Source organism: Podarcis raffonei, chromosome 6 (genome assembly GCF_027172205.1).
Source record: "Podarcis raffonei isolate rPodRaf1 chromosome 6, rPodRaf1.pri, whole genome shotgun sequence".
Taxonomy (NCBI): domain Eukaryota; kingdom Metazoa; phylum Chordata; class Lepidosauria; order Squamata; family Lacertidae; genus Podarcis; species Podarcis raffonei.
This window is the reverse complement of record NC_070607.1, coordinates 71,557,115-71,571,621: the sequence shown is the minus strand read 5'-3', so window position 1 is coordinate 71,571,621 and position 14,507 is coordinate 71,557,115. Positions and strand designations below refer to the sequence as shown.

Here is a 14,507-nt window from a genome sequence, read left to right as displayed (position 1 = left end):
ATCTAAAACAGAAGTGAAAGGTTCCAAACCTTCTCTTCTTCAATGCTCCTGAGGCACACAAAGAGGTGTGAGTCCCTTCCAGTAGCAATAAACAATGTAAAAACATTGTCTATTAAGCCATTACTTTAATAGATGAATTACTAAAGAAATGAAACTTGGACAAAAACATGCTGGCTAAATTGAGCAAGACTGGATACTGTACTCATCATCTGCTAAGCAGAGAATTCAGTGTTTCTGGGTACCCCCACTCACCCTCCTGCCAGTATAACTTGCACATGCTTTCTGCCTTCATGCCTTAACCTACAGAAACCTGTAAGAATAAATGCTGAGATTCTCAAAATATGAGGCAGCCTACCTACCCAGTTTCTGTGATTGTACAGTGGTATAGCAGAAGGATTCACCCTTTGGGATTTTAGTCTGGAGGAAACTGCCTTGTTAGATCAAAATCAATGGATCTTCTTATCTGTATATTTTAGTTACAGTACTTTAAGTGCTGCTGCCGTGGACTTTTTGTGTTTGTGCTAAGGGGCAGAAGCTTTTGGAAACACCAGTCAGACAACATACAGCCAGGAAGTTGCTTGCGTCAAATGGTTGTGCGCTGCGTTTTAGTACTTTTATGAAATCCACCCTCCTGTGTTATTTTCCTTGAAAGAAGAGGCATGTGCTAACTTTGCATATATAAAGTTATGTAAGGAACAAGGTGTTAGGTTGTGGGTGAACATATCAGACGACACAGCGATTCTTCAAACAGCTCTTGTTTATTCACAGGCCAGAACAGAACTGAACTGAAGAGTTCAGCCAGCCTGCTTATATAGAGCTCCAGTACAACGTAACTGTAACAATTTTCTAAAACTATCCAATCACTGAACGTCACTTTCAATCCCTTATTTGCATAACTATCTACAGTATCCCCCTGCTGGCCCAGGGTGAGAACTTCAGTACATAACACAAGGCATGGTTAAGATTAAACCAGCATTATTACCAAGCCCCAAGAAGTTACTAGCCTGCAAAATCTTATGAGGAAGATGAACAAGCATGATAGTAAAAAAGAAGAAGAGGTTGCAGGCTAGAATTGCAACTATGCCTTTTGCACTTTCCTCTTCTCCTGCCACCCTGCCTGCCTTCCCTCTTCTTCCCACTCAACACCAAGCCATAGAGCAGAAGTGGGCGCCTCCCCCCCCCCACTTTTAAACATTTTCCTGCACACAGTGCCACCTGAGCAAGCCCCACCCTCTGCCCAGACTGTTTTAGGGCCTGTGCAGACTTTGCATGCAATGGAGAAGAGAGCAGAATTGTCCCTAGTTAGCCTCTTATGGATTTAAAGCCCTGTTGGCAGGATGTAAGTTTCAACAAAAGAGAAATTCACATATAGTTAGGCGGATTTTTTAAAAAGGTGAAAAACGAGTAGCCGTGAGCACTACTGAAAAGTGATTTTTGCAAAAGGCCCACTAGAGGGGGGCATTGCACTTTACACTGCGTTGGGAGCTGAATTCCCCCACCCACTTTGATGGTAACAAAGTAAAAACATGCTGGAAAATATTTTAAAGTAATATCTGTTTCAACAGAGCAGGGACCATATGACTGTTAGCTAAAGGGCAAAATTCTCCCCATCACATGTCATGGAATGATTAGGGTCCATCCATAGATTTGTCTCTTCATGTAATCTGCTACTGATTGGCTGCATGTGACCATACTGTGCTCCTCTCTCCATCTCATGATCTGCTGCCAATTCCCATTATTTAATAAGACACCAGTGTTTTCTACATTTATATTATTAGATTCATTTGCTCCCGCCCTTCAACGTTAAAAGTTCTGAAAGCAGCCTCTCAAACATCTTGAAGGGTGCTGATTCATTCCAATCCAGTTTCAGGCCTGGGCTTGGCATGGAAAGAACCTTAGTCCCACCCTGGCAGATGGCTTAAGCCATGGAATGGATTTGGTGTGTGACCCTGTTAGTTTGCCTGGATCTCAAAGTGACTTCCCGTGTCAGTGAATATAGTGTTTCTCTAGGTTTCCTGGTAGGATTGGCTAAGAAGCAGCGTTTCCAAAGAAAGAGGAGAGGGAATTTTAGACACACAGGGAGACACATTTAAATTTCACTTGGTTAATTGTTATTAATTTAAGACTGTTTTATACCACTTAATACTTGCACTCGTGTATGTGTGTACACTGAGAGAAAGATAGCATATACCATATACTCTATCTTTTGTATTTGCGGGTGTTGATGATGAGACCAGGAAGCATTAGGATGCTTCTGGCATGTCCCCATAACTCCTCCTCTCTGGCCATTCTGACATTTGTTGGGTCATTGGAGAGAAGTGAATGACATCGAGGAAGTCGCTGCGATTGCACAAAAGGGGAGGAATTCAACATTGTTCTCTTCCAGTGTTCCATCAGCAGAAGCATTTCATCTTGTCAGAAGGAATTATCCTCCTCTTCACTCTGTGTACTGTTCTAGGGTTTCTCTTGACCTCCCCAAGCCAATTTTGGGGAGCCTGATTGGGGGGGGGTGAATCCCTGTTGCTAAAGCAGAAATCATTGCACAGGGCTTCTGTTGATGGGACTCATTAGGTGAATCCCACCCTAAGTCTTTTTGTTCATTTCTTTTGATCTCACTCCTCACTCCGCCCCCAGCAGTCTCAGACAATTGGGCTGCTCATGATGCTAATGGAAGGTGCTTTGTTAGTTTAGTCTCTCAAAAACCTTAAGCTCGTTTTCCCTCCCTCTCTGTCTGTTGAAGATTATATCTGTTCTTTTAAGGACCCTTTCAGATGCCAATCTTCAACCAGCCACCAGATGGTATTTATGGCCTCTCCCATTTTGAAGGATCCAAGTGTTTGTGTCTTACATTAATCTTGCCAATATAGGTGAAGATACTCTCTGACCTCTGAAGGACTACCTGGTTTTTCTCAAACATCATGATCCTTGATGGCGAGCATTACTTGCAGATGGAAATAATCTATTAAATGCAACTCATCCACTAAAATGCCAACAGGACTGCACTTCCATGGGCGTTTTCTTTGCCTAGACCAACCAGCCTCTTCCTTTCCACTTCTCTGAGGCCCTCTCCTCTGTTTGGTTTAATCCATGGGTTGCTAGTGCAGTACCTGTGGGCTTATCCATTCAGTAGAAAACATTCTTGTTAAATGAGTTTCATAAATTTTCTGTCACTGACTCCCCCAAATCTCCTGGAGACACTTGTGGAATTGGCAGTAATTCCTGTTTTTTCATTTGCACGTGAAGCTGCGCATTAACCTTTGTAGTAGTCATTTTGTTATTTTTAGTAAGCGCCATGTTGTAAATCTTTGTTTTTGTTAATGAGCTGCACAAATTTTAAGGTTACAGGCGATTTCAGACTTGGCATCTCCCCTGCAAGAAACAGGTGGGAAAGTCTTTATGGGAGGCCTGGGCCATCTCAGTTATGCATGCATGCATCCCGGCCCTTCACCTCCTTCTGCAACTGTAATTGGATAACTACCAGCTGCCTTTTCCAGAAACAAATACTTAAGCATGACTGTGTTGTAAACAAGTTAAAGAGCCATTAGGGGAGGGTAGCATTTTTATGCAATACTATCCACTGGCCACTTTCTGTTCTGCTAGGCTGCATTCATGTGACTTTTCCCTAACTGTTAAGTTCCCGTATTATATTTGAGCTTTCATGCCATGTAAAAGTCAATTCTGGAACTATAGTACAGGTTTAGTGCTTATTTCCATTTTACTTGCTTCCAGAAGACATCCATTTGCAAATAATATGGAAATGGGTGCTAAACTTGTACTATATTCCACTATAGTTCCAGAAGTGGCTGTTACATTGCAAGAAAGCTCAAATATAATACAGGAACCTAGCAGTCAGGAAAATGTTGTGGAAGTAGAATAAATGGCCATTTGAATGCAGCCTTATTAATCTGCTGTATTGCATCATAGGATTCTTTTCAGAAAAGCAGTTCACTGAACATCGCCTCTCCTGTTCTGCTGGCCTTGTGTCACAAGTCCTAGTTTCATCCTGATTTGTTCCTTTCCCCTCTGTTTTGGTCCTTCCACCTTGTGAAGTAGGGAGGGATGTCAAGCTACATAATGAGATTCATACTGCAAGCATGGAAAACCTAGTGGTCCTTTAGATGTTGTTGGATGACGGCTTCCATCAGCCCCGGTCAGCATGGCCAGTTGTAGTCCAGCCACATGGAGGTCCACAGGTCCCCCCAACCAAAGTCCAGGACTACCATGGCAACTGACAGTGGGTCTCTAAGGTCGCATGCAGAGGTCTTTCCTAGCCATGCCACCTAAGGTCCTATTGAACTGGAAATGCTAGAGGAATGAATTGCCCCAGTGAGGCTGCCCCTTCAGCTGTGTTGCAAAAGCCTGTTGTAAAAAGATTATTGGATATGAGTGAGGATACCGTGGTTCATGTTCTTAGCATTCAGATACAAACCTAGAATACTTTAGACTCGACCTTGTATGAAGAGGGTTCCTACTACTAGAGAAGTCCTCCTAAGAGGACTACTAAAGATGGCTGCTTAGCATTGGTTGAGATCTGCAGCATATTGTAAACACAGTTGGATTCTTCCTTGCAGGAATCAAAGGAATATCTGAGGAAACCACCACTGGAGTCCATAATCTCTATAAAATGCATGCCAAAGGGACCCTGAAGGTGCCAGCTATCAATGTTAATGACTCTGTCACCAAGGTAAGGTCACTAAACTCTTCTGTATTGTCTCTCCTTCCATAGCTGATGACTATGGACTTGTTCTTCCTTGTGTCTCATTTTTCCTCTTGAACCTTCACCTGCCATCTGAAATGATAAGGGTTCAGTAATGATTTTACTCTGATGAGCTGCTTGTCCACAGAACAACTCATCATAATTACTGATTTGTGATGGTGCTGGTCTTTTGCTTTGGGAAGCAGTGGTGGCAAAGCCTTCTGAGGTGTGTGCTTCAGAGAGGGCATCTGAGCAGTAAGCTAGTAAGTCATTCCCCACAGCAAGTCTTTTTGGGGAAAGATGCATAGATTTCCTTTGAAGCTATAAGCTTTTGCATTCAAGCTAAATTGCAGCGGGGGGCACCCTTCTTAACATCCGTCAACACTTGCAACAACTTTCCTCTCTAGGTTCCTGCAGCATTTGTGTCTAAAATATAGTTTGGATGCAAAATATCAAAGGCTTCTGTGAAGAAACTGCCTTTCTTTTGCCACCCCTGAAAGTTGACACTTTGCCAAGGAAGACTTCAGTGACAGAATTATGGATAGTAGAAGTTGGGTTTAAACATGCTGATTTATGGAAACTGATGAAACCTGGATGTATTTAGCCTACCTCTAGCATTCTGATGTGCTTGCTTCATGCTGCGATCATCTTTGGAAATTGCTTCAGTTTCTCAAATTCTGCTTTCCTCCCTAGAGTAAATTTGACAACCTCTATGGCTGCCGGGAATCCCTCATTGATGGCATTAAGCGTGCCACAGATGTCATGATTGCAGGGAAAGTGGCTGTTGTGGCAGGCTATGGTGATGTTGGCAAAGGTTGTGCACAAGCCCTGAGAAACTTTGGTGCTAGGGTCATCATCACAGAAATTGATCCAATCAATGCACTGCAGGCAGCCATGGAAGGTGAGAATTGAAGGACCGTTTGCTCAAGTGAGTCATTGTTCTTGGTGAATCCAGCTAAGACATATGTGGCATAGGCCCATTAGAATGAATGGGAGTCCCAAATCTGGGGTCCATGCTTTAGGGTATGTTGTTTTAACCCTACGTATGCCACCCTAAGTGCTATGGGAAAAGGGTCGGGATGATACAGCTGTGATAGATACAGTGGTACCTCTAGATGCGAACGGGATTTGTTCCAGATCCCTGTTTGCATCTAGAAGCAAACATAACCCATATCTGCGCGTGCGCGGGTCATGTTTCAGCGCTTCTGCGCATGTGTGTGATGTCATTTTGAGCGTCTCTGGATGTGCAAGCGGCAAAACCCGGAAGTAACGCACTCCGTTACTTCCAGGTTGCTGCGGAGCGCAACTCGAATGTGCTCATCTCGAAGCACATTCAACCTGAGGTATGACTGTACTTAAGAGCTGGCAAAACAGGAGACATATACTTTGTTTATGGATGCGGGTGGCGCTGTGGTCTAAACCACTGAGCCTCTTGGGCTTGCCAATCAGAAGGTCGGCGGTTCGAATCCCCGCAATGGGGTGAGCTCCTGTTGCTCGGTCCCAGCTCCTGCCCACCTAGCAGTTCAAAAGCACGTCAAAGTGCAAGTAGATAAATAGGTACCGCTCCAGCAGGAAGGTAAACGGTGTTTGCGTGCACTGCTCTGGTTTCGGTGTTCCGCTGCACCAGAAGCAGCTTAGTCATGCTGGCCACATGACCCAGAAAAACTGTCTGCGGACAAACGCCAGCTCCCTCAGCCTGTAAAGTGAGATCAGGAGTCCTTTACCTTTTTACACCTTGTTTAAGGCAACCATCCTCCATGGTCTAATAGTGAAAGAGAACAGATACATTCTGGATCAGAAAAGGCAAGATGGAAGGTGGGTCACCTTCTACAGGGCCTTTTGATCTACAGGGCCTTTTTGTACATTACACAGGGGAAGCCAGAATCTCCTTCCCTCTTTCAGTCTTATAATACACATGTTCGCTGCATTCATTTTTTCACATTTGTAGGTGTATGTGTAAAACTCTAATGTGTAAGGTGTGAAGAGGCCCACAGTTACAGTTCAATGTATCCTTTCCCTTCTCCTTATTTCCAGGTTATGAAGTTACAACAATGGAAGAAGCTTGCAAAGAGGGCAACATATTTGTTACCACCACTGGATGCTCAGAAATTGTGCATGGGAGGTACTGTATACGTTTTAGCTAGTGACTGCTATCCCTGTGTGTGTTGGGAAACAGGGATTGTGGAAGATGGTATTGCAGATATTACTATTCCACAGCTTTGAAAAATAGGATGAATAAAAACTGACTCCTCAGAATAAAAATTGTCCAAACCATAAATATTGTTCCAAACTTTTGCTAACAGAACTTTCTTCAAACAGACACAAAACAAATAAGTGATACATTCAAATGGTTGCATAAAATCATGTGCTTGTCGAAGCACAGGTTCAGCTTCTTATAAATATAAAATACTATTTATAATTGGAGCTGACAAACAGAGCTCTGTCTCTCCTACAGACTCCATCAGCCTGCATTCTAGCCTGAGGCTGTTTTCTCTCCAGGAGAGACATAAGCATGTCTTTCCTTTATAGGCGCTGAGGAACAAAGGACTCCCTCAAAATGGCGATTTGCAACTCAATACCTTGCTCATGTGATCTAAGGTTAAGCACCACATGGTCCTCAAGCAGCTCTCTAGTTATATCAATGGAAATCCCCCAATGTTCCCTTTAGCAATACACATACAGAGTCATTTTCTATTCAATGTACAATTAAGCAACACATGGTTCATTGAAGCAGCTTTTGTGATGGTCTTGCTATTATCTTGCTCCCAATGTCATCTTCTGCCCGTGGAACACAATTAAAATGGCGTACCCCTCTAGAATTTGTGTTCTGCAGATATAGGACTATTAACTTCTATCAGCCCTATCAGCATGGCAAAGGATGATGGGAGTTGTAGTCTAAGAGCTCCTGGGGGGCAGAATACTGACTGTTCCTGCAATGCACCAGAGCCCGTTCAGCTGTTAAAACAATTTAATCTGGCCAGGCCCCAGTTCTTCTGGATATCTCTGGAGTATTTTGGTTCATAGAAGATATAACAGCATGTGGAGTTTAAATCTGCATTCCATCCTTTCTATTCTTGATTCTGCGACAGGGACAGAGAATCTGTGATACTCCAGAGGTTGTTGAGATTCAAATTCCCATCATCCCCAGCCAGCGTGGCCAATAGCAAGGGATAATGGAAGTCAGATTCAAACAACATCTTGAGGGCTGCAGTTTCCCCATCCCTGTTCTATAATAAGCCTGTAACCAAATCTGCTGAACCCTACTAACTGATTGGTAGCTGATTATGAACCAGAACAGAGCTGAGAATTTTACTGCTTTCACAGGCTGCAAGGAGGTAATTGGGTCAGGCCGTGACAACCAAGGTAGATGGGCTTTACAGTAGATTGTAGCAAGATTAGCAAAGGTGCATTAGAATGTAATGGTGGAGTTAGACCATCTTCCCAGTTCCATTTTTAATATGCTGGATTTCGGATGCTTTCTGTTGGGAGTGACAGGAAAGCACAAAAGTGCCTCCTAGTGTGACGTGGGCAGCTGAAAAAATAAGTGAAATTCTTGGGACTTGTATTGGTCTGTATACTGCATGGACCAGTCCTTGGGTCGAGGGAATGCATAAGACATCTGCTTTTGCCAGCCTGGTGCCTTCTAGACCACAACCCCATCAAGCAAAGTCAGGTTGCTGAAGGCTACCTTACATCCTTGTCGTTTTCAGCAGATCTTTTTAGCTATGTAGCATCTGGTGGTCAAAGGACTTAGTTACTGGGATGAGACCCTTCCCAACTGTGATCTGTGGCCATCTTCAAGCAGTGTTCAGTTCCTTGGGTGCAGGACACAATGAATTACCTTCTCCACAAAGAGCTGTTTTTCTCCCCCTTCCAGGCATTTTGAGCACATGAAAGATGATGCCATCATATGCAACATTGGACACTTCGATGTGGAAATTGATGTGAAGTGGCTAAATGAGAACAGCGTGAAAACTGTGAACATTAAACCCCAGGTGAGTGAGAGCTAACTTAGAACACAAAAGATCCCATCTTCATGGAACTCATTCTTGGGAGGATAAAGTGCCATGGGGAGAGTGTGGCGGCTACTCCAGAATTGGAGAAGGGGACCGCATCTTTTGACAGCTTGTTTCTGGTGAACACTGCCAAGGTGTGCCCTGTGCATCCCTCCCCTTTGGGACATGTGGTGAGCAAGGGATGAGGGGGGTCCAGACCAAAGACAAGAAAGTACCTTATTTTCACAAGGGCTGGGCCTATGCAGAGACTTTTAGCAGAATGCGCAGTTGGGTTGCAGTGCCAAGGCACATATCGTGGGTTTGTGCAGATCACCGGAGAGCTTTACATAGGTATCGTTCTTAAACAAGCTGAACTCTCTGTTGGCTATTTGCAGATTAGTTGCGCTGCAGAAGGCGTGCTGGGGAGACCACACATTACAAAGAACGGAAAAATAACTTTTGCTAGGTTTTAATAACAAAAACAAAAAATCCTTTTACACTAAATATATCAATAAGCATGACCCATCCCCCAGGATACTGAGAGAGCTAGGTGCTGCTCTTTATATACTATACCCAACAGCTTAATTAACATAACTTAACAGCACCTGCTCTACTGCTTCACAACTGTAAAACTAGGTCACATTATTTGCTCTGGCCCTTAAAGAAATACACATCTTGTGGAACAATAATGAACCTTCAAATTTAAAGAGACCATTCAACACTCTCTTCTACCCCCTTATTACCACAGGGGAGATAGGCAGCATTACACTGCTGCTGATCTAAATTGTTAAAAGTTACAGGCCGGGTTGAGGACCTCAGGCTCCAGGTGTTGAATGCAGCCCACGAGGCGTCTCTGTCTTGCCCTCTGGTTTCTCCCCAGATCACCCCCCCTTAGTCTGCTTTGTACCCTCCTTGGGTGTTTTTGCTGGGCTGGAATATGTCTTTGAACTCTGATCATGCCTGTTGCTTGCCTGTATAGAGTTAGGTTTGTATATAGAAGCTACCTTACTCTACAAAGGTAAAATTTAAAATTCATGGCTGGGCCTATTTTGTCTCTAGACCTGCCTACCACAGACATGTGGCCCATAAATGGATGATCAGAAGGGAATGTGACCCTGCCCCTGTTTTGGACCAATTCTGGGACCCAGAAGGCATTAGTTATAGGAGGGAATGTAAAAAGCAGCAATTATAGCTTTGGAACTATGGAAATTTATTTCTTTTCACTGACAAAAAACCGTGAACAACATTTTAGAACCTTGCGAGTTCCTGCAGACACTTTTTGAGACAGAAGGGAGAGATGTCTAACATATTTTGTTACACACATAAAGTATAATGAGGTTATCCCTGTTTCTGGTCAAACACTAGAAACTCATGGTGTACTTTTAAATTAATTTATATACTGCTTAATGTCAAAGTAGACTTCTGAGCAGCTTAGAAGTATAAAACCAATTACACGAAGTTCCATAATTAAAATCTATAATTAGATTGGAAGATTAAAATATAAACATTGAAAAATAAAAGCATGTTATAGAAGAAACCCATTAAATGCACACACACGCACAGAGAGACACACATATACTAATTAAAACAGGAGACTCGGGTCCCCGGCAAGTACCTTTCTCAGACACTTCTCTGAAACCAGACCTGGAGGCTGGAATGGCTCAATTGCCCATCCTGAATGCATAACACGATGAAAGGTGAAGTTTTGTTCCTCTTGCACTCTTGAGGCTGATGTTGTTAATCTGCACACCTTCAGTAAAATGACCTCAGCCTTTTAGGATTAGACATGGTCCCATTTTAACTGCTTTGGCAGGCCTGGCTTGTATTAAATGTATATTAGAAACCAGCCTGGCAAAACTCTCACTTTGTGTTGCAACTGCTCTGGGTTGTGTCATGATTTTCTACCACAGATCTGCAGTCATGGTTAGTGTATCCTGTCAATGGCAAGTCCACATTTCCCTCTTGCCCCTTTCCTCGTGTGTTCAGCTACTGGTTTCCATTTACTCAAAGGTGGCTGGAGGCCTGGAGCTTTTCAGAAACACATTGTCATCCTCTTTCTTTCTTTTCTGAAGTGAATATATGGAACATTTTTCCAAGGCAATGTGCTAACTAGTTCTGAAATATTCCAGGTGCTGAGAATATGATACATCTTTTAGTGTGGCAACATCAGAAAACACTCCTTCCACATCGTGCCATCTAACATAAAAAACAACCCCCCCTTTCTTAAAAGCCACAGTATGCAACCTAAGCAAGAATGCTTGTTGTCAGAAGAGTAATTGGACCAGAGCGTGAGGCATATGGGATTGGAACCATCATAATGGAATTCCTAAGGAAAGACCTTATTCTGTTAGAACCAGGCTTTTGAGTGATCTCCTTCAAAGATAACCTCTGCAAACTGTTTTCAGCTCCCTTTTCATGCATGCAAATGCACATTTTACTGAAGCATAGGCTGCTAGTCATCAAGAACATTTATACTGAGGTTTTTTTGACATTGAATCCAACACATCCATATGTGTGTTGCTGACGGGACATTCCAGATGGAGTCTAGACAGGTGGTTCTCTTTATTGTATCAGCTAACCCTTAAGAGCCAGGTAAGCACACTCTCCTAGGATGTGTGCATACCTGTGTGTGTGTACGCATATATTATTCTTTATTTCATATATTTATCTATTTATTATATTAGCACCCTCAAACCGCATGTTGCTTGGGAATTCTAAGGGCGGCATCCAGTGAGGTACTTCTGCTAGTGCTATGGTTTCTGCTTTTGCAACTGAACTCCTGTCCCCTTCCCCATTTCTGCCCTGGAAGGTTGGGGTAACTTGCAGAACACATTTAGCGGGGCATGCTAGGAGAGGAGGGAGGAAGGGGAAGTTAGCATATTATATCAATCCTGCACTGGCTGCGCTGCCAATTAGTTTCTAGGCTCATTTCGATATACAATATACAATATATTTATTGTCATTGTCCCATGCAGAACAATGAAATTGAAAAACTACATAAAAACTATACAAAACTACATAAAACATTCAAAACCCCCTAAAAACTCTGAAACCCCATTTTAAAATACACTATACTATAGAGACCCCTTATGCTGCATTTAGAACCAGAATTGCATTTGCGTAGAAACTGTTTCTTAGGTAGCTAGTCCTGGCCTTAATAACCCTATACCTTCTTCCAGAAGGCAGAAGCTGAAAGAGATCATTTCTGGGGTGCGTACTATCCTGCGCTATCTCTGCCGCTTTCTTATGGCACCTGGCAAACTGTTGGTTTTGACCTATAATACCTCAAGGACCACATCTCCCTATATGAGCCTACCTAGACCCTGCAATCATCCTCTGAGGCCCTAAACGAGAGGTCTGGAGGGTGGCAACACAAGAATGGCCTTTTTCTGTGCTGACTCCCTGTTTGTGGAATGCTCTCCCCAGGGAGGCCCAACCCAGCGTAAATTACATACAAATACATAAAACAAAGGTACAATGAGCAATTTTCTTTTACAATGAAATAAGCATAGTTTTGTACCATTTATGATAGATCTTTATTTAATAGGGTAAATTGTAAATCAAGAAACACAATATAACCTGTCATCTGTTCAGTTTTGATCAAAAAACATTCTCCCCAGAACTCTTGTATATATTTATATGACCACATCATGTGAAAATAATTTCCTTGTTCTTCACATTTACTATTTCTCATTTTTTTGTATATTTTTAATTAGTTCCAGCATGGTATACCATCTGCTCATAATTTTAAAAGAAATGTCTCTAGTAGACACACTTACATAGATGCACCGTGGTTCCACCGTGGGCTATTGACTGTCTGGCTCCGAAGCGCCCTCTCCGATTGCATGGAGCCCGGACAGCCCCGTGGTTTTCCCCGGAGCTGAGGGTGATGAAACAATCGTTGAGACGGCTAGAGCGCTGGTGGCGGAAAACTCATTCTGAATCAGACCGGACACGGGTTAGAGCTCAACGTCGAGCCTACCAAGTGGCAATGGCGACGGCGAAGAGGGCCTTCTTCGCCGCCTCCATTGCATCTGCAGAAAACAGCAGCAGGAGACTTTTTCAGGTGGTTCGCAATCTATCGGAACCACCTGTACCACCGGGGCCTGGTAGGGACCCCAAGATCTCCTGCAATGCTTTTGCCAAGTTTTTTGCAGATAAAATCGCTCAGATTCAGAAGGAGGTAGACTCCACCGTGGGAGCAGGGCCAGGGCGGGAGAGTGCTAGAGTTCTGTCTGGTCCTGTTACATGGGATCAATTCCAATCTGTTACCTCCGAGGATGTGGACAGGCTGCTTGGACAAGTGAAACCGACCACCTGTCTCCTTGATCCTTGCCCATCCTGGCTGATAAAAGCAAGCCGGGAAGGGCTGGGCGATGGGCTCTGCGGGGTGGTGAATGCTTCCCTCTGTGAGGGAGCCTTCCCAGACCCGCTGAAAGAGGCGGTCATTAAACCGCTTCTTAAAAAAACATCTTTAGACCCGGCCAATTTGGCCAACTATCGCCCAGTCTCAAATCTGCCATTCTTGGGCAAGGTGATTGAGCGGGTGGTTGCTGAACAACTCCAAGCACGCCTGGAGGAAACGGACCATTTGGATCCCTTCCAATCAGGATTCAGGCCTCACCATGGGACTGAAACTGCCTTGGTCGCGCTGGTTGATGATCTCCGGCAGGCTAGGGACAAAGGTGAGAGCTGTTTCCTAGTTCTGCTGGATCTCTCAGCGGCCTTTGACACCATCGACCATAACATCCTTCTGGACCGTCTAGAGGGGCTGGGAGCTGGGGGCACTGTCATACAGTGGTTCCGCTCCTTCCTCCTGGGCCGTGTCCAGAAAGTGGTGGTGGGGGATGAGTGTTCAGACCCCTGGGCTCTCACCTGTGGGGTGCCTCAGGGTTCTGTCCTCTCCCCCATGCTTTTTAATATCTATATGAAGCCGCTGGGAGAGATCATCTCTGGGTTTGGACTGGGTGTTCATCAGTATGCAGATGACACCCAGCTCTACCTCTCCTTTAAATCAGAACCAGTGAAGGCAGTGAAGGTCCTGTGTGAGTGCCTGGAGGCGGTTGGAGGATGGATGGCGGCTAACAGATTGAGGTTGAATCCTGACAAGACAGAAGTACTGTTTTTGGGGGACAGGGAGCGGGTTGGTGTGGGGGATTCCCTGGTCTTGAATGGGGTAACTGTGCCCCTGAAGGACCAGGTGCGCAGCCTGGGAGTCATTTTGGACTCACAGCTGTCCATGGAGGCGCAGGTTAACTCTGTGTCCAGGGCAGCTGTCTACCAGCTCCACCTGGTACGCAGGCTAAGACCCTACCTGCCCGCAAACTGTCTCGCCAGAGTGGTGCATGCTCTAGTTATCTCACGCTTGGACTACTGCAATGCGCTCTACGTGGGGCTACCTTTGAAGGTGACCCGGAAACTGCAATTAATCCAGAATGCGGCAGCTAGACTGGTGACTGGGAGTGGCCGCCGGGACCACATAACACCGGTTCTGAGAGATCTGCATTGGCTCCCAGTACGTTTCCGAGCACGATTCAAAGTGTTGGTGTTGACCTTTAAAGCCCTAAACGGCCTCGGTCCTGTATACCTGAAGGAGCGTCTCCACCCCCATCGTTCAGCCCGGACACTGAGATCCAGCGCCGAGGGCCTTCTGGCAGTTCCCTCATTGCGAGAAGTGAGGTTACAGGGAACCAGACAGAGGGCCTTCTCGGTAGTGGCGCCCGCCCTGTGGAACGCCCTCCCATCAGATGTCAAAGAGATAAATAATTACCTGACATTCAGAAGACATCTTAAGGCAGCCCTGTTCAGGGAAGTTT

The 14,507-nt window shown here is 44.5% G+C and overlaps 1 protein-coding gene across 1 annotated transcript in view; it reads left to right on the top strand.

Moving 5' to 3' along the window:
* The window catches only part of AHCY (adenosylhomocysteinase), a 29,789-nt gene that overhangs the window by 9,915 nt on the left and 5,367 nt on the right, over window positions 1–14,507 (top strand). The window contains exons 5-8 of the mRNA XM_053393952.1: window positions 4,572–4,684; window positions 5,390–5,597; window positions 6,731–6,818; window positions 8,574–8,691. Of these exons, the coding sequence (XP_053249927.1) occupies window positions 4,572–4,684; window positions 5,390–5,597; window positions 6,731–6,818; window positions 8,574–8,691 (527 nt within the window). The remainder of the gene's footprint in view (window positions 1–4,571; window positions 4,685–5,389; window positions 5,598–6,730; window positions 6,819–8,573; window positions 8,692–14,507) is intronic.